This window comes from Rhipicephalus microplus, chromosome 3, assembly GCF_043290135.1.
Source record: "Rhipicephalus microplus isolate Deutch F79 chromosome 3, USDA_Rmic, whole genome shotgun sequence".
Lineage (NCBI taxonomy): Eukaryota > Metazoa > Arthropoda > Arachnida > Ixodida > Ixodidae > Rhipicephalus > Rhipicephalus microplus.
This window is the reverse complement of record NC_134702.1, coordinates 121,679,559-121,700,376: the sequence shown is the minus strand read 5'-3', so window position 1 is coordinate 121,700,376 and position 20,818 is coordinate 121,679,559. Positions and strand designations below refer to the sequence as shown.

At 45.1% G+C, this 20,818-nt stretch overlaps 1 protein-coding gene across 1 annotated transcript in view; it reads left to right on the top strand.

Moving 5' to 3' along the window:
- The window catches only part of LOC142803906 (neprilysin-4-like), a 47,622-nt gene extending 35,407 nt beyond the window's left edge, over positions 1-12,215 (top strand). Inside the window, exons 8-10 of the mRNA XM_075890195.1 lie at positions 2,553-2,750; positions 6,678-6,910; positions 10,725-12,215. Of these exons, the coding sequence (XP_075746310.1) occupies positions 2,553-2,750; positions 6,678-6,910; positions 10,725-10,862 (569 nt within the window). The 3' untranslated portion in view covers positions 10,863-12,215. The remainder of the gene's footprint in view (positions 1-2,552; positions 2,751-6,677; positions 6,911-10,724) is intronic.
- Positions 12,216-20,818: the final 8,603 nt, after the last annotated feature.

Here is a 20,818-nt window from a genome sequence, read left to right as displayed (position 1 = left end):
AATATTCACAACAGTTAATGAATTTATTAAGGTGTTTGACAAATGTGGTCAGATTGATTTAATACTTTAATACACTTCCAAGGCGTTTGACAGAGGGGTGTATTCAAAGTTATTAATAAAAAAATTGGCCCCGTATCTGCATGTTACACTGCGAATGTCGTCGGAAGGTGACAGCCTTGCACCTGAAGAGAGTAAACAAAACGTTTATTTGATGCTCTGCACAAGAAAACCGGTGAATGGTATTCTGGAGGCGCTGCGTTAGAGTGCCTCGAGCGCATCAAGTCACGTCACACGTGAAACATGAGCGCTATCTGGCAGTTATCTTGGAAAACGAAGCGCGCATGCTCTGCGCACGTGTCTTAGAGGTGATAAGGTGTACAACGCATGGCGGCGGGTAGGTGCCACCACCGTGTCGTCTTAGCAAAGCGTTGCAAGCACTTGCCTTTTCGTGCAAGCGTTGCCTAGTCAGCGCAACGTGATAAACTCTATGGTCCTTATAATTTTGTATGCTTTTTCCAGTACGAGACACATACAGAATATTGACGTGTATTTATGGTGCCTCAGATATGCGCAATAATTGCTTTTTAATTGACAATCACACAAGTATGAATGTTGAATGTAGAGAAATATTCGTGGGCGCTGCGAATGGGCTCGGCCATTCGGAGTATCGTTTCGCCACTTTGGTGCCGTTTAGTGTACCGGTAATGGCAGACAGACAGACAAATATGCAGACAGACAGACCATAATTTCTGCATCGAAGGTCCCCAAATAGGCTATTATCTTTAAAATTAGAGCAACTGGATTACCTTCGCGCATTATTCACTTGGTTAATACATACCTTACCAATAGAAAACAGTACGTAAACATAGACGAGTCCAGTTCGCGATTTTTAGATGTGTACTCAGGAGATCCGAAGGGGACCGTCCTGGGCTCACTCCTGTTGAACATCTTTAATTATGTCATTCAACACGTACCGGTCCAATCAGTTCATTTGAATTTATTCGCAGATGACTGCGTTATGTTTACATCTGTAAATTCTGTCTTTAATCCAATCACCTTTACCAGCAATTTAAATAAATTGGCAGAATTGCGCAACAAATGAATAATAGTAATAAACCTTCAGAAAACTGTCCACATGAACATCACTAACAAATTGAACAAACGTTAACTTACTTACTGTCTACAAGATAACCCCCTGCCCCGCCGCGGTGGTCTAGTGGCTAAGGTACTCGGCTGCTGACCCGCAGGTCGCGGGTTCGAATCCCGGCTGTGGCGGCTGCATTTCCGATGGAGGCGGAAATGTTGTAGGCCCGTGTGCTCAGATTTGGGTGCACGTTAAAGAACCCCAGGTGGTCAAAATTTTCGGAGCCCTCCACTACGGCGTCTCTTATAATCATATGGTGGTTTTGGGACGTTAAACCCCACAAATCAATCAATCAACAAGATAACCCCCTCGCAGAAGTTCAGGCATCCAAATAATTATGAATCACGTTAACTTCTCGTCTTAACTGATCAAGCCATATAAATAATATATGCTCTACAGCCCCCCCCCCCCCCCCAAAAAAAAAAAGGCTTGCTGAAACTCAAGTTGAGCGAATCCTTCCTTTTCTTTTAGGTTGATGACATACAAAACAATTATTAGACCTTCTTAGAATACGGCAGTGCTGTTTGGGTTCCTTATACACAAATCAACATAGAAAGACTCTGAGAAAGATCAAAGGTTAGCAGTGTAGTACATTTACAAACATTTCAGACGCCTTTATTCATCATCACATATGCTACAGTTTGCTGAATTAGAGCAACTATATGAAATAAGAAAACAGGCACGCTTATACTTCTTATCTTCAGTATATATTAATAGGCTCGGAATAAACTCTGACGATTACTTTCCAATACTCATCGGTCGAGGCTCACGTCACAAGCACAGCCATTGAGTCAAACCTGCATTCGCAAAAACTAATTAATATAAATATTCATTCTTCCCTCGACCGATCACAGCGTGGAATTCATTACCATCTTCGTCAGCTTTGCTACGCAGAAAGTCTTGATATTTTTTTTTTGTGTCTGTGCATGTGCATCCCCCCCGCCTTGGACTACTGTCTGCAGTATTGTATAAAACCAAATCAGTAAACAAAATAATGATATGAACAGATACTAACGCTAGGTGTTTTCTAACAGTCAAAAGAAGATACCTGCCACGGAGATGGGTTGCTGTTGAATGCTGCTGGCTTTAGACTCAGTTCAAGGTAGCAACCGTTAGCTGACAAATCTGGTACTCAATTTCTCATCCTGGAGTAGCGGATGGCTTAGGCCTCATAAATTGTGTGCTCGGTGAGGCACAAAATAGCAGGCTCTCCATCTCCTCCAAAGTCACAGCCATATGCCTAATTAGGACAAAAACATAACAAGGTATGGCGGATTGTCCTAAAAGTGTTGAACCTTCCTATATTTCGCTACTATTTATTCCGAGAATATTATTCTAAAATATGCAATGCACTATTGGTCGACAAGGCTTGAGTAAGCATGTGCCCTGATGTTTTTCTTTTTAACAGTGGTTTCACCTCGCATGGTGTACCAGACGAAGCGCATGGTGTCCAGAATTCGCAACGCCTTCGTGAATCAGTTGAACTCGTCAAGCTGGGTCAGCCGCGAGATTGCAGCCGACGCTATCGACACGTTGAACGGTATCACGGCATACGTAGGAAGTGCAGGACGACGATTGGATGGAGAGTTCGTCGAAGCGATCTACAGTCAGTGTTCATCTTTATTTACCCGCTTGATCTGGCCTGCATGGAACGTGTGTGGCGTCCGTTAGCACTTTTATATACAAATGGTTTTCGGCGTTGTGGAAACGTAACTACGATGTATTGGTGCAGGAACGGCAGCGCTGCGATTTTGCTCAGAATATAAGCGTCTGTGAGCCTGCGTGCTCTGCCGAGCCATTTATACACAAACTCTTGAAGAATGCTTCTGTCATGTACGGGTGTCGCTGTGTAGGATTCATGATCTGCTCCGGCAGAGCCGCTGCGCTGTCATCAAAGAGTCCCCATTCGCAGGAATTGTCTATGATAAGTACCGTTAAGTGCTGAAACCATTTCAATCTTGAATCATTGTCTGTACTACGTTCTTACTTGAGGCTTTTTAATTAGGTTTACTTTAGTCAATTCATTAGTTAATTGCAGATAAGTAACATTAAAAAAATGAGAGAGCAGCACAGTTAAAGCCGCTTGCTCGTCGTGATGTGTTCCGTCCTAACCGACATTTCATCTTATTTCGATTACAATGCTCCAGTAATAACGTCTTCGTTTGCAATCGGGTGCCTATGACTGCCACAAGCTATGGAGATGACCTCGGTAAAGCCACTGGCGTGAATACAACAACTGATGAACAGTGCTCGCAGACTAAAGTGCGACATCAAAATTTTAAGGATATGGACTGATACTTGCTGTTTCACTGATTTACAAGGCTGCGAAGCTGACTGCTATATGTAAGGCATGCCCTCCTGTGAATTTTCTTGCCAAAATTCTATCCTTTGACAAGAACTGTAAAGCCTGTTTCACATGCAAGCGATTGTGTTCCAAGAGCGGAGCAGTAGCCGCCACGCGAGCCTAACACAGGTTTCTACAGCGGCGACTGGACGCTGTAGTAAATATCGGCAGAGTTGGAAAATTTCGCTCGTGGAAGACGCGGCAGAGTGACAAGTGACGCGGATGACACGTCACGCCAGGGGCGGAGTCGAGGAGTGGACGCGCGCGCTGCGAGGAACTGGCTCCACAGAACAACTTGCTCTGACTGAGTAGCAGACGACACCCATTCACTCTCCGGTTCAAAAATGTCTCGCGCTGCCTTCGACGAGTTGCCCGCTGCAGAAGGAGTGAAACGTCTTTTCTTTTGGGACGTCCAGAGGAAGCATTCATGCATAAGGCATAAAAGTAATCTTTCTGAAGAAATCACCTAGCTCCATAAGAATTCGCACACTTCAATAAATAAAAGTCGTCGCTTGAACTACCGATATTCACTAGTGAAGTCGAAATGCCGCTGTTTTACTTTCGTTGGCTTCGACAACAAAGTTTCCACCGAAATCGCAATATTGTGCACGCGCCTTTATTATTATACTTTAATATCTTTTTTTGTTTTTTTATCGCATGCTAACTCCCACGTGGAGGAGCCACATGGTACGCCATACTTCTCTGTCACCACGAATGATGGTGGTTTAACAAAAGACGAAACTTGGTGACACGCTGCATAGCTGATAGGGTTGACACGTACGAGAGAGCAAGGCCGGGCTCTACGGTAGTCGACTTGAGAAGTAGCATTCCACGCATGCAGGTCACCGAAGAAGAATTTTGTGATGTGACTCAACAAGGAGGGGGTGCGAAGCGTGCTGTCATGGTTCGGGGAAAGAAGGCATCCACCAGGGGCCTTTGTTTTCATTCTCCCTTTCAACAACAGCTCTATTGCTCCCTAAAACCCGTCCTCACTTGTCCACGTGCCCTGCAGCGCTGCACAGCGCTTAAGTTTTCAGGCTGTCGGTGAGTCCTGCCCCACTGGCCTTCTGCTCTTCGTGACACTCAGTGCCGGAATGCGTGGCTGGCTGAGCGAAAATAGATGTTTGGTCACGAGCACAACACACACTGCACGGATAACGAAGAAGAGCTGTTGATTACAGGCACCAGTGCAGCAACTAAATGCATGCAACTAACTAGATGCATGCAACTAAAATACTTGGCCAGAGGCTACAAATTGGATGTCACTGTGTTCTGACGGCAAAGATGTGCTGTGTGAAATCATGTTATACTTCGGGTTTCCTGCTCACCACCGCAGCATTTATAGACGATAACTCCCGTTAAAACAAGAATTGCAGCGAAGTCCCCGAAATGGGCCACGCAAAGTTTGTAGAGTAGCCAACTAACTGGAACAACCAGTGTATAACGTGTACCATGCTACCTGCTGTTGGTGAAACTCTGTCTGAGGTGGTTTATTGAATCATTGAAAAACCCAAGAGCCTTACTATTTATGCTAGAAACATACAAATGCGAGTGCCAAAAGAGATGTAGACCATTCGCAAATTTCCGATAAAGTGGGTACTCGCTCACACCACAGGGTGACTAAAAACACGACTGAAGCTCACCACTGAGGCTTTTTGAGTAAACTTTTATTGTGACTCGAGCGAACAGGGAGAAAGTTTTATGTATAAATTTTGCGAAGTGTATATACTCCGCGTCCTAAAAATCAATCGCTGAAAGCAAAAGCAATGAATCGGAGAAACACAGGAAGTGCTGCCTAAAACACGCTCGCAGTTCTTAAGCCTTCAGCTAGCTGGAAAAGCTGTCTCATAATACCATACCAGCAAACTCTTGCTTTTACTTCTCTGGACTTTTGCTGATTCTCTGGACTTTTCCTGAATAAGAGCCTTTCGGAAGTTTCCCGCTTCGGCATGTCTCATAGTCGCAGCGTGAATTAGACAATGAAAAGGTCATTAAGTAAGCTTCAAAGTTTTTTTCGCACGAATATTTGCTTGATATGCTGCATGAGTTGAGCGTATACTGCGCCGCGTCATCACAAACATAGGGTCGTGATGAAGGCGACTAAAGGTTCTAAGTGATTGTGCTTACTGCGAATGCCTGATGGAAGCAATTTCGTTACAAAAACAGCGATATTGTCTTAGGCGAAAGCATTTGTTATACGGTATTTAGTTCAAAGTCCTGTGTGTTATTTCAGGTCGATGACACGAAGGATATTGGTGTCTTACGCGTCAAACCACTATGCAGCACGCTTTGATGTAGGGCTCCGAAAACTGCGACCATGTGGTTTTCTTCAGCGTGCATTGACTCCGCCAGGCACGCGAGCATCTAGAATTTATGCTTCGTTGTAATGTCACTGCAGCTTACGGGATCAAACCCACAAGATTAGGAACTGCAGCCGAGTACACTGAGCACTACATCACCTTGTTGAACGTTTCGTTCACGTTGACGAATCATTAACAATACAGTGAAGTGCTGATTGAGGAAAATCAGTTCGTTAGACCCACGAATTCTTGAATTTGGTCTTCACGCCGTATAAGGAGTAAACGTTACACAAATAGACGGTGTGCGATCTACCGGTTTCTATCAAGAAGGGGCAAAAAGTATATTTTGGGCGTCTCGTAGATGAAAGACGCGTGTGTACTTTACTTCAAGATCTCTTGCATACCTTCGTAAAAAGCTCTCGTCACTCGTTCGCGTCAGTGTCGTGTAATGGTCGATGAACCTCCTGATTTCTGGTATGGTAGCCGACCTACGTTCTCGATGGATGTTAAAGCGCAAACTACCACTAGGTTTCATTGTACCTAGACTACCATTCATATTTCTTGGCAACGAGAAAACTCTCACAACGATGACATATCAGATCCGCCACGCACTGAACCAGATCACTCGCGAGAACAGGAAACAATAATCGCTGTTTTCCAACTACCAGCCAGTATATTCGTCACTTAATGCCAGAGCATGTCCCCAATAGCTTGACCGGATAGAGTTTACTACATATAATAGCTCCTTCTTGTGCTGTGAAACCTTTGATATCAGTTTTCCCACTGCATTAATATTTCTTACGAGACAGCAATCACCAATTTTTATGCAATATGTGTGCCATGGCTGGACGTGTATCTTACCAAAGTAATCGTTTATCGTTCGCCGCAGAACCGTACTCCAATGTGCCACTGGATAGATATTTCCCAACGTGGATAAAGGCCCTCTCTCACTCAGCTCACTATTTTTGGATCGACAAGGCGACTCCATTGTACAGAGAAGACGAGGTGAACGCTTATTACACGCCAGAGGAGGAAACACTTACAGTACCAACAGGAATTATGTGTGGTCCTGTCCTATATCCTTTTGTGCCACTAGCAATCAATTATGGTGGCCTTGGAATGGTAAGGGCGCATATTTTTTGTGACACTACCTTAAGAAAGCAGTATGCTTTACTCGGCCAATTTTGTCTCGCTGTGTACCGAGTTCTAAGAGCAGTGCGGTGCACGCACCAGGCTGGAAAGCACAATAGCGCATACGGATTACTATTATTTTGAACTAAAATGCTGCTAAGAAAAGCATGGGGTATTTTATTCGAATGTTGGAAGTAATTGTAATGTATTAAGAATAACGAAAGGCGGACGAAAAGATACCCTCCCGTGGGTAGGGACCAAACCTGCAACTTTGGAATAACACGTCCAATAATCGACCAGCTGAGCTATGATAATAAGGGTTGCAGCGCGAGCACGAATGGGCTAGAAGAAACAGACGAAAGTCGGGGTACGGAAGGCAAAGAGGACAACACGAGCGCTCGTGTTGTCCTCTTTGCCTTCCGTACCTCGACTTTCGTCTGTTTCTTCTAGCGCATTCGTGCTCGCGCTGCAACCATTATTATCATGAATTCAAACCAACTAGCCCAAATCGCCATTCTTCTTCAGCTGAGCTACCATGGCGGCTATCTCCCCGTCCACTCTGTATGGTATATGTGTGCATTGAAAGGCGGAAGAGTCAGTCAGCACCAACTATTGCCATTATGGCAAGTGTGAGAGACTCCTTTACCACAAGACTGTTTTATTTTATGCCGGTGCTCACTATGGCTCCACTGATGTATATCCGTCTCGGATATGAAGTCGCAATGTGTGTTAATACAGATTATACAGAAAGTACGAGAAGAAATTTTCCTGAAAAGAGGCGCCGAAGCAGCAACTTCGCGCTCATCAGCGCGCAACGCTAACCACTAAGCCCAGAGCGAACCTTCGCAAACCACTCAACGGTGAGCCATATCTACGAATCATGTGCAGCTGGGAGTCATCAGAGCTCAGTAACTTGAGCGCGTTTTCGTCATCAGTAGCGAGATGTCATTACGGGCACACAGAAGGCACTCGCGCTTCAATGGTAGTCCTGCCGCGCAACACGCGCGTGTCTATGCGCGCCTACCTCCACATGGAGTGGTCACAGGGCGTGCAGGTGCTCTCTAGGTGGCTCACTCGCACGCACGCCTATGTCAAGATTCGGGTGCTTTGTACTTCCTGTGCTTTCACCGCAAGTTTGCTTCGAAGTTGCAGTGATTAAAAATGGCATGAAAGTCATTTCGCCTCCTGCCACCGCCCACGCTTACGAAAAAAGCGTGCTGCTCAAACACCAAACAATAAAAATTGTGACAGTTGTTCGCAATCGTCCTGCGTAAACTGCGCATTCACTTCGTGCGTACTTCTTTCCATTTGAACAGCGAGCTTAAAGTGTCGAGCTGGGACAGTAGTTTGTGCGCGTTTGTCTTGAAGTGTGTATGCTAAATTCAGGCGTGCTTTCTGCTTGATGTGGGCACTGCAAGTTTCGAGCTGCTTATCGTTCTTTGCATGACATCGCAATTCGTTGGTGTAGCATTTTATTTCTTTGCCCTTACGGTGAAATAATGCTCTATGAACACACTGTGCGAAAAGACGTTTTACTTTCGTGTTACGCCAATTCCTAAAAAAGCGTGAAACGTGATAAGGCACGTTTTATATTTTGCCTATTGGCGTCACGTATAGAATGTGATATTACTACGATCTGGCGGCTGACTAAGTATTCCTCTTATACTGTCTCAAGGCACCAAGTCTGCCAGATCCAGACCCTCGCTACAAATGAAGGGAGCAAATCCACGCTTAAGGGCTTGTTTTGGAGAGAAGCATAAATATTGAGAACTCACAGACAGTGATAATAATGAAGGTATAGGAAATAATATTGAAGTATTGGAAGTAATTGAAATTAAATTATGAAGAAAAAAAAGTGAACAAAAATATAACATGCACTGGGCAGGGGCTGAATCTGCGATCTTCGGATAACGCGTGGTCTGCTCTACCACCTGAACTACTGTGGTGGCTATCCCCCCTGTCGACTTTTTAATGTGTAAACGTGCATATAAACACGGGAGCATCAGTCAGCGCCGCCAGCAGTTATTGAACGGGAGCAGGTGCGTAGCCAGAAGTTGTTTCGAGAGTGGGAGGAGGAACACCTTCATTTTTGGGAGGGCACCTCCTCAAAACGGCAATTTTTTGCTCTTTATGCCATTGCTAAAGAATTGGCGGGGGGGGGGGGGGGGGCACGGGCCTCGTGCGCCCCTCCTTGCCCTGGCTACGCCCCTGACCAGATGTTGTCCACCGTGGTCATGATGGCAACAGGCGGTGCCTACTAACTTTCCCACTTTTATAGGCATATATTTATTTACCCTATAATATGGACCTAGGGATGGCTACCATGATAGCTCAGTTGGTAGAGCATCGGACGTGCTCTTTCAAGGTCGCAGGTTTGACCCCTGCCCCAGGCAAGTCATTTTAATGTGCAGTTTTCTTTCTTCATATTTATATTACATATACTTCGAATATTTCAGTATTATCCGCTATACTTTCCTTAGCATCATTGTGTGTTAGCTCTTTTTATTATGATGTTTCACAAACAAAACCAACTCTTAAACGTACACCTCCTTCTTTTATGCGGAACAGTGTAGCACAAATACAAGACGCATAGCTCAAGCACTTCAATGCAAGTAGAGGAAAAGTCACTTGATTTGATGATTACCTATGGTGGAAATGAGTTAGAATTTACAGTTGCGCAATCGTACATCAAAGTCTTAACGGTATTTTCGCGCTAATTTTTATAATCTGCGTAGCTACTTGTAGCTCGTATAAAGTAATATTGCAAATGTCGCTAGCATTTAAAAACATTGCAATACAGGCTATGAAGCGACTGGCTATGAAGGTCACAGGATCAATAGTTTAAGCATTTCAAATGCCGCCATAGTTAACGACTTCAGCAAATGTCCCAGTTGATATATTTACGTTTTCATGCTTGTAGAACACACGAAGCTTCATTGAAATGGAAATTATGCCAATGAAACAGGAACCCATTCAACGATCCTACTGGACTTGTGTAATGGATTATGATGCTTTAAACTGCGTTCTCTTAGTTTATGATCACTATGGTGGGCAAATTTCTACCTGTCGTGATTAACGTAAGCTGGGAATATAGCAACTGTTTAGAAGGCTTGTTTGACAGAGTGTTTGCACGGAAGAGTGTTACCAGTTCGTGGCTCAGTCTTCAATAGCGCGTGACTTGCATCCACTAATTTTCATTACCTGTCGGTTTTTGTTGCGCACGTATGGTCTGCGCTCGCCAATATGACATGCAGTCATGCTGTGCTGCCTATATGCTCCGATTGTTATGTAAAAAACGTTACATGTTCATTACTATGACTCTGCCACCAGCACTCTAATCTTTGCGGCTATGCGCAGTAAGGCGCCAAAGATGTTTACTTAAGGTTCGGACGTCGCTGTGCATTGCATACATTCCTGCCAAAGCAAATTTACATGCACTTGCAAGCGGAGTATTAGCTAGCATACAAGCGTGATGGTGTAGTTGGCGTTCAGAGTAAATTCGTGTCATCATCACTACAATTATGGTTACTCATGCACTTTTGTTTCCTTCGCCATATCTTGGTATAGGTCGTATAATGTGGGATGTAATGTTCTAAAACCACCATATGAGTATAGGAGACGCCGTAGTGAAGGGCTGTGCAAATTACGACCTCTTGGGGTTCTTGTACGTGAACTCAAATAACTTGGTATAAGTTGTATTGTGAGCGAAAGCTATTACTTTGCTGACTGGTCCACGTATCGTGAACACATTACATTCTATGTGCCGCTATTGATGTGCACTGACACTTTCTTGTTATTATTACAGGTGATTGGCCACGAGTTTATGCGTGCATTTGATCTTAATAACATTAAGATTAGTTATTGGACGGAAGACTTCAGAAAGGACTACACGGAAAAAGCACTCTGCTTGCGAAGGTCGCATAAATCTGTTGTGAGTAGATGACTCTTCTGATGTTGAGAATTGGGATCCTTATTCATACCCTAAACTATCTCAACTGTACTATCGTAAGCAATATCAGTTCGAACACTCGAACACGCGTCGAATAGCCTCGAACCCTACATTGGCTGATTTGCATCAGCTGCTGTCAGAAACAAAGTGGAAAGGTCTCCGCGCTTTCGCTAGTTGTTGTCTCACTCCCACCTGGATATCGTTGCTGCAAAGAGGGAGCTTGTCAGTGACCGCTAGCCGAGATACGATTTCACTTCAAAGCACCCTGCCTGACGCAGTTACTCATCAAAATATGTAGCAGCCGAGATGTCACCTGTGACGTACCCTGCCATTAAGCACAGGCCTTGCTTGAACGACAATGACAATATATATAGGTGATGCTCACTGGAAATTTTAATACGCCAGGCAAATTCTTATTTTGTATTCGTGGAAATTCTTTTGTATGTCGTTATCATTCTTCGCAGCCAATGACACGCATTCGGCAGCCGTTTCGCGGCAACATTAGCGAAACGAGAGTGCTGACAGTAAGCGGAGGAGCGCCCTTCTTTTCCCTCATCTTTCGTCAGCGCCATCCACGTATAACGCTGTCTTGGTTTAGAGGCTATTAGCCATGTGGTTGCGTGTTCGAAGTCACATTGCAAACGATAGTACATACTGGTCGTCGCTACTTAGAGCCTTGTGCGCAGGCTTACAACTTGGTGTTCACCAGGATAGAGATTGCCTGTTGAAAGGTTGGGTGAGCATGTCTACACATTCACGACCGTAAAAACAACGCAGTGAGCACCCGAATATAACTCTATGAGCATTACCTTACATTCGAGAGCAGACAATTTTCTTGTGAGCAGCTGGGACGGCTGCCACTCCTCCATTAGCTGATGTCAATCATGTGGTCGTCCCTGTTTGTCCTAGGATTTCCACCTGAGTAGTGTGCGCACCCAACAGTTAACGCAAACTTTGTGCCAGGAAGCGCAAATACCGACGTGCCGTTGCCACTGTGAATTGCCCAAGTCGATTAGTTTTGCAGCCTCGCGACTTTAAGACATGACAATTTCAGTCCAAGGTGTGGCCATTACGTGCGCACACAAGAACTTCACTTAGCGAAGGCGTCATCTATGCACTTCCTAGCAACATGTGGAAGCAAGCAAAGCAGATGACAAGTGAAACGAAGGATCAGAAGAGATAATAAATGTGAAGCATTTCTTAGCGAACTTCGGTGACTTAGCGCGTATCTATCTATCTATCTATCTATCTATCTATCTATCTATCTATCTATCTATCTATCTATCTATCTATCTATCTATCTATCTATCTATCTATCTATCTATCTATCTATCTATCTATCTATCTATCTATCTATCTATCTATCTATCTATCTATCTATCTATCTATCTATCTATCTATCTATCTATCTATCTATCTATTTGCCTACGAATTCTAGCTCTCCTGGCCGTTTCGATAATGGTGTCTATACCAAACTTGGTATGGCATAAGTGTCATGTAGCAAGATGACTACATGCCACGCTCATGATGTGCTGGCTGCCGTCTCGCTAGCTCCACATGTACCATATTTGGTATCACAGTATGTAATTAGATGACGAAGGTATGTGACTGGTGCAAACATTGTAATCATGAGGTGCGTGTCATGTAACATCATGACTACATGCCACACTCATGATGCGCTGGCAGCCGTTTTGCTAACTTCACTTAGACCAAGTTTGGTATTACGGGAGGTGAATGGATGACGAAGGTATGATACTGGTGCAAAAATTCTAAACATGACATGCGTGTCATGCAACAACATGACTGCATACTACGCTCACGATGCGCTCGTGGCCGTTTTACAAGCATCACATGTACCAAACTTGATATTACGCGACGCGCCTTGATATTACGCGACGAACGACATGGGTAAATGACACAAGCAAACATGACAATCACGACATGCCTGTCACGTAACAACATGACTACATGCAGCACTGATTAAGCGCTCGCGGCCGTTTCACCAGCTCCACATATGTCAAATTTGGTATTATGTGACGCTAATGGATGACGAAGGTATGGGACTGGTGCAAGCAAGCATAATCATGATATGCGTGCCATGTGAGAACATGACTACATGCCACAGTGAAGGCAGCAATATATTTCGGCCTGATTCGGTGCGCGTGCGCGCCGGCGCTGCCACGCCAGGGGTCGGTCCTGCCTCAAACTCGCAGGTGCGCGCCGCGCTGCCTTGCTTTGACACATGTGCGTTTCAGCGCTCCCAGCGTCACTCCGTGAAGAAAGAGGGAGACGCGGTGTTGTCTGGGTAACGCATTGGCGCAAAATGTAGCATGTTGCATTTCGTGCCCGTTGCCGTCAAGCCGCGCGGACAGACGCTGGTCGTGGCTGGCGTCAGACTAAAGAGTGTTCGAGTTTGCTAAAGTAGCGTCGCTGTGCCCAGCGTGCGCGCAAGTCGACGCTACATTGGAGTGTATAGGGCCTTTCATAATGCGCTCGCGGCTGTTTCGCCAGCTCCACATATACCAAGTTTAAGGTTACTTGACTTCAATGGATGACAAAATATATGACTGGTGCAAACATGATAATACTGACACGCGTGTCATGCAAGAATATGACAACATACCCCGCTTATAGCGGGCTCATGGCCGTTTCGCTAGCTCCACATGAATTTGTCACACGTGACTTGAATAGATGACGAAGGTAACCGACACCTCCGAACATGTTAGTCATGATGAGGAAGTCATGTACGGCATAACTTACTTCCACCTCGTAACGTTGTGCTAATTTTTGTGTGATGTATAACAACATTTCCAGCAACATATCAATATATCATCGATTCCCAACAACATAACAACATATCATCGATTCTCACTGCACGTGGGATCTGCCAATTTTCTCTTGTTTCTTACAGACGACTAACTTTGCGCAGTTTACAGTGATGAGTGTTCTTAAAGGCAATGCACTTGCTGTTTATTTCCCTCCCAAATATAGATATGTGTTACTGTAAAGCACCGCTATATACTACCGCCAAACAGCCATGTTAATTTGTTTGGGATTGCTATTGAAGCGGTTCCCATGGAAAGCGGGTAACGTGATGGGAGTTTAAATGTTCGACTTTGCCTGATAAGTGTTTCAGTGGATAGTATTTTTGCTGTCGATCACGCCCTATTTGTCCGTGTCTTATTTCGCGGTCAAATGCTTTTAATCCGCTTTTGGCACTTATCCTCTGGTGATTCATTACACAAACAGCTTTTTATAGAAATTGATGCTGATTATAAAACTGTTATATGGAAGTGTCTGAGTACCACCACAATGCACTTGCTACCTTTTGAGCTTTCAAGCTTGAACGACTCAATTAGATGTGTAGCAGTAGACGCATACGCATGAAAACACTTGGGTTGGAGCATACGGTGTTTCATGGATTTAAAAATTTACATTGCGATACAGAAACACTAGAAAACTCCGAGCTAAGAGCCCATGATGGCAGCGATCACTTGTCTTACGGCCAATAGTCTAAAGCATTAGGATCTTAAATGTCATCTAATGATTCCTACGCAACGAGGATGGCTACGTCTAGGCAGTTAAAATCAACAAAACGCATCAGAATAAATGTAAAATGCAGTTAGAAAGTAAAAAAATTATCCCGCCTAACTGTACCGATGCTCTCCTAATTAAGTAAAATTGGCAGTTGTTTCCTTACAGTTCGTTAGTTCGTTTATATACTTAAATCAGCATTCGCGCTACCGATTTTAATCAATACCCGGCCATCTTTCGCAGCTGACTACAACTCAGCAAAATGTTTTAGACGACACAGTGGACTCCGAAAACATAGCTGACTTTGTTGGAACCAGGACAGCGTACGAGGCGTTTGCTTCATTGCCCGAGAAGTACAAAAGTGTCAAGCTGGTGGGTTTCAACATGACGTCGGATCAACTGTTCTTCATCAACCACTGTGTGAAGTGGTGCACTTCACATGGCATCATAGGCAAACACTATGAACGATTCCGTTCTCGCTGCATCGTACCTCTGAGGAACATGCCTGAATTCTCGGAGGCATTTAATTGCAGTGAAGACACACGCATGAATCCGCCTCAGAAATGCAATTTTTGGTAGGCAGCAGTTATCGCTGTTCTGCTGTTGTTCACATATGAGCCAAGAGTGCGTGTTTAAGGTCCTCAGACAGAATAAACAAACATGACAACAACGTTACAAAAATATGTTGTTCATCTTTATCCGACTTCTTTCATTTCGATGATTGAGAGACGTGCGCTAATCTGAGTGGCTCGTATTCCTTTCACACAAAACAATGTATATCCAATCCACAAATTTGTCGGAAAAAAACAGGGTGAATATTATGTTTTGTAACAGCGCCACGTAAACTGAACTGAATTAAATTTTACGAAATCGCCCCATTTTGCCAGTCTGACTGAAAAGTTAGCACTTTATTTATTTTGATACTTTTGTTATTTGGAGTAAAAGGGCTCGGGAAAATTTTTTTCATGCTTTTACGATTTACATTTCGAGAAGTTTCGCATAATTAAAAATAACAGATTTTCCCAACATCCGAGAACGTTCAGAAAATTTGTGAACCACGTGGAGAGCCGTCAGACGGAGCACCATCACATGCAATCGAGGTAAAACTTGTACAGCGTACCATCTTCGGTATGTTTTGTTTCCCTGCAAACAGAGTCTGGTGAAATGTTGGCGCCTGCAAACACAAAAAAAAATGATTTTGCCTTAATCAGTTGAATACTGATAACGAAGCACAACATAACGGCACTCCACTACTCGAAAGTGTTCTTTTTCAGGAATTTCCGCTCCCTAACAATTCTGGTTTGGTCGCATTACCTTTGGCTAGATTTAATACTTCTCTGCAAGCTGGAAAATTTCTTTAACAAGACGCAAGCAAGCGCATTTAATTTCTTTAACAAGAGCATTTAATACGCGGCAGGTCAGCTGGCCTAGAATGCCTTCTCGGGTGTCTCTTGTGTCAGGGTCACAGCTCGCAGAGAACTGCTGCGACATCCGCCGGAGAGCTTGTAAATCACCTTTCACTGTTGCCATGCGGGTATGCGCATAAGATATATCAATTGTATTTGTATAAATAAGCACAACAGCGTTACATGTGTTGACATCTCTCGAGGCAGTCCGTGTTGGCCAGCAAATTATGGTCTCTTGGAGTGCACTTGGAGCTACGTCGAACGATACCTGGTTTAAGGTTTCTGTTATGGTAGCATGCATTGTGCTGGTGACTGGTATGGGTAGTATAACGAAACAAAAAGATCATGGTAGTATTTGGAGATATACCAAATTTCTTTATGAAGATAGATTTCAAAATTATATTTGTATATCAAAAGTGAAATCAATTTAAATTGCCAGGAATATATTGCCTTGCTGTGCTGAACGCGGCGTCTTGATTTTTTTTTTGCTGGGAAATTATCACACACCTTCGCAAAGGAGATATAAATAATGTTCTCTGCTAAGCAAAGCAAAATTGGGCCACTATTCGATCAAACAGGGAGTATGAGAACACGCCCCCTGCACGCACAATATGACCCGTGAGGTCAGGTGCCTGATGCCACCTTCGACGTCCTTGTATCAATCTCGATAGTTTCCTCGCATATACACATGAACGAACCTTTCAAGGTTTGCAGGTTTGTTTAGGAAAGTGGATAGGAGCCGTATGTGCTTATGACTTCTGCGTTATTATGTGATGAGAGTATGTAATGCTTAATATTTTGCGCCACAATGGCTTGGGTAAAGTGGCTCGCCGTTCCTTCAAATTTTCCACAACCAGCCATTCCACGTGCCCACAACGTAAGGGAATGATGTCAAAGTAGGAGAGTAAAACGGCAGTGGCAGTCGATAAAACAAACACCACACATGCAGGATTCAACGAAGGGACAAAACAGCACGGAATAGATAAGAGGGTAGCTGCCTGCAAACTATTTTTATTGGCGCTAATATGTCGCCTCAAAGTCATACTTGAGCTTGCGTCAAGGGATCGCTGTCACTGATTGTCCACCACAATAAAGCGAAAAATAGAGTCTTTACCGTATCTGAGCTTGTTGCATGCTTCGATATCATAAATGTGTGCAGCCTTGTGACCATACAAGAGTCGAGAACCAATAGAGAACCCCAGCTTGCAGCCCCTACCTTACGTTTTTCTAGGACGTCTTGCGTCCCTCATGCTCTTGGCCGTGAAGTAGCTGATGCTACCCTAAAAAAAAATTCGCAATAGTGGTGGATGGTAAAGTATGTCGGCTATTTGTGACCGAACGTTTTGCTTTGGCTTAATAAGGGTATCTTCAAAGTGAGGTCAATAGATCACGTGAACACTGAGAAACGAGAAAGAAATGTTTTCACCTGTAAAATGCAGATGCTTGCCTGAAAATAACTTGTATTTATCTAGCCAGTATATCTAATAGTGGTGTCCCAGTATTTCAACAAGAGCAGATTCTGTGTACTGCATCTGCATAATGCATCGGTAATGCCTGCAATTACAACGCCACCTGTACCTTGAAAGAGTAGCCTGCGTATCCTGTGTCTATCTCATGGGCTAACCGTTAAAATAGTGTTTTGCTGTCATGAGCAACTGCAAGAGCATGTACGCTAAATGTGTATTATGAAATACTAATATGCCCATCGCCTCCCCAAGTAACGCTCATTTGGCAAGCATGAGTTGCTGCTCCCCAAACTAAAGCAATTCTTGTTCAAGGCGCCAGTTAAACCAATGCATAGCTAATCTGTCATAAGCAGCAGCAGTATTTTTTATAATTTTTTTGAGCAGCAGGCACTCAAAGTTTCTTAATTTTACTTCATGCCTGATAAATGATGCAACAAAGAAAGCTAATAACGAAAGCATTAGTGAGTTTCAACACGAGCCATTTCCAAGATGCACCACCGATAAAATGTTACTTGGCAATAACAATAAGTTGCAAGCCACAATGAACTCACACCAAAACACCTATTTTTTCAACGTCGTTCTAAGCACCTGTTTATAATATGTGGCACTGTATGTTTAGAATGTCATTGAAAACCACGCAAAACTACCCCCTGTAGTAAACGACCTGGTGCGTCTAGGGGGCCACAGTAGGAGTGCGGTAGAGCTTGAGCCTCGATACCTTGACAAGGCCATGAGTTAGCAGAGGCGTCGAGGCTGTGGAGTTTGTCGACATGGTTTCGTACGTAACGTCTCTTACTTTCAAATCACGTGGTTTGAGCCCGAGAAACTAGACGGTGGCTTCTTAGAAAGGCGACACGTCGCGTTGGGGACCAGAGAAGAACGAGGCAATTCGCTCAAAATCGTTCTTCGCAGTGTCGCTTGTTTTAATGGTGCTTTTGTGTTTTTATTACCATACCAATTACATAAACACTCTCGGCTGGATTTTGTCGCCGGCCGCGGCGTCGACGTCAGCATCGCTGTTCCTCAACGTATATATTTACGTATCAATATATATAAAAATGCAAGGATGAAAAAAAAAACGCTCAATAAAGAATCGAACTTGAATCCTCTGAAACGTGAGTACAAGGCATTGACCACTGAGACATTGAGAAGAATTTTTTCTTTATTGCTGTCGATACAGTTTTATGATTATGCCACACATGACCGAACAGCGTGCGAAAGCTGGCTGTATTTACCTATGCACTTTTAACGCTTTCAATGCCTATTATACTAGGCATTCATACTAGCCCTTCTCTTAGCTTCGTTACCTGTTCAACAAAATGGCGTTAACCGATGGCGCTTAAAGGTCAGCATTTCGTACATCCATACGTGACATCCATATGATATTGCCACTAGGACAAGTTCTGAAAGTATTATTTCCACAGATGCTGGCATGCTTGTATGTGCCGCTGTTCAGAAGAGGACAAGGATGCGCGTGCAGAGAAAAACAATAGTCGTACTGCCGTTGTTCGAATCAGTTGGACGTCCTTGTGTGCCATTATCTACAGGTTACAGTTACGGTGTAACGTGACACTGGTAGAGGTGCTGGGTAATAGTCTATGCACTGTTACCACGAGGAAGATCTCGGCCCCAACATCGACGCCTTGGTAGAAACAGCTAACCTTCGACGCAGTCGGCAGCAACTAGGCCTACCACCCCAATTCGGCCCTCTTCCGGAACGCTCCATAACCATGGCAAGTGCGACAACTGCAAGCCAGACTGAACAGACCACGACTCCGCCAGTGCCATTGCCACCAGCCCCTCGAACTCCAAAGCCCTTCCATGAGGAGCCCTACGAAGACGTTGAAGACTGGCTGGACCAATGCGATCGCGTCGCCGTCGCCAACGAGTGGGACGAGCACCGGAAAATGCGGTATGTCTATATCTACCTGGAGGATTCGGCGCGTATTTGGTTCGAGAACCACGAGGCCGCCCTGACAACCTGGCCGCTATTTTGCACTCAGCTGCGGAACACGTAAGGGAGCGCCGACCGGAAAGAACAAGCTGAACGTCTCCTCAATTCTCGCAATCAAAGACCGAACGAAAGCGTGGTCATGTTCGTTGAGGCGATGTCTCGTCTGGTCCGTCGAGTGGATTCTGCAATGACAGAAGACAAAAAGCTACGCATTCTTATGCGGGGTGTCAAGGAGCAGATGCTTGCAGGACTTGTACGAAACCCACCAGCTACCGTAGCGGAATTTCTCCGTGAAGCCACGACAATGGAGCGAATGCTAAGACAGCGGTCTTAGCAGTATGAGCCGTCCGACAACCTCGCATGTCTGTCAGCACCCTTGGTAACACCCGATGTCACGAGCGTGAGAGACCTTTCTGAGCTAGTTCGTAGCATTGTACGCGACGAGCTGCAAAAGCTTCACGCAGTGCCTTCACAGACTCAAGTGGCTGCAATGACCGACGTAGTCCGTGAAGAGGTGCGGCAGCTGGTACGATCATTAGTGCCACCTCCAACCGAAGCTCCTCTGCTAACGTATGCGGAAGCTGTACGTACTCCTGCACCAGCAGCCAGCTATTTCCCCCGAACGACTAGCCTGCAGACGCCACAGCACTTCTCAGGCGGGCCACGCTATGAAAACAAACGACCGACCAGCCAGCCGACGCCGCAGCACTTCTCGGGCCTGCCGCACTACGAAAACCAATGACCGACTTGCCTGCAGATGCCGCAGTACTTCTCGGGCCCACCACACTGTGAGAATCCGCGACCTAATTTGCGGAAATCTAGCGTGTGGCGCGCTTCCGACAATCGGCCACTATGCTACCACTGTGGTGAGCCAGGTCACTTGTACTGGGAGTGCTCGTACAGACAGATGGGCCTACCTGGATTTCGGAAAGGCGCTCGTCGGCCCAGGGACGGCGAACGACCCCGCGCCATTGCAGAATACTTGGCAACTCTACCGTCTCCGAATCTTCAGCGACGCCAATCACACTCTCCGTCTCCTCGACGCTCTACGTCGGCGAATCAGTACTCCGCTTTCGCCGAGGTTGCGGGACGATCCGCTAGGTCCCCAAGACCACGCCGGAGAAACTAGAATCAGTGGCCTCCGTGGGTGGGACCGCTGTTAAGCTATTGTCAAAACAGCCTCCTCCGACCCATCCGCTGACCTTCGACGATTCCTTTCAGCCGACACCTCACATCGCTGACGAACCCGTTTCTGCTGACATTGCCGTTCGCGTCGACCACCATCCAGTGACTGCTCTGGTCGACACCGGTGCCGACTACTCCGTTATCAGCGCTGAACTTGTTGCTAAACTCAGGAAAGTCATGACTCCTTGGGGGCATGGACCAAACCTTCAGACAGCCGGTGGTTATCTCTTGACACCAATCGTGAGATGCACCGCAAGGCTGCAAATCTCTGAGTCGACGTTCATTGCTTCTTTTGTTGTGCTTCCCAAATGCTCCCGGAAAGTTATCCTTGGCATGGATTTCCTTCGTGAGCACGGTGCTGTTATAAATCTCCGAGACTGCCTCGTAAAGTTTGCTGACGACTAT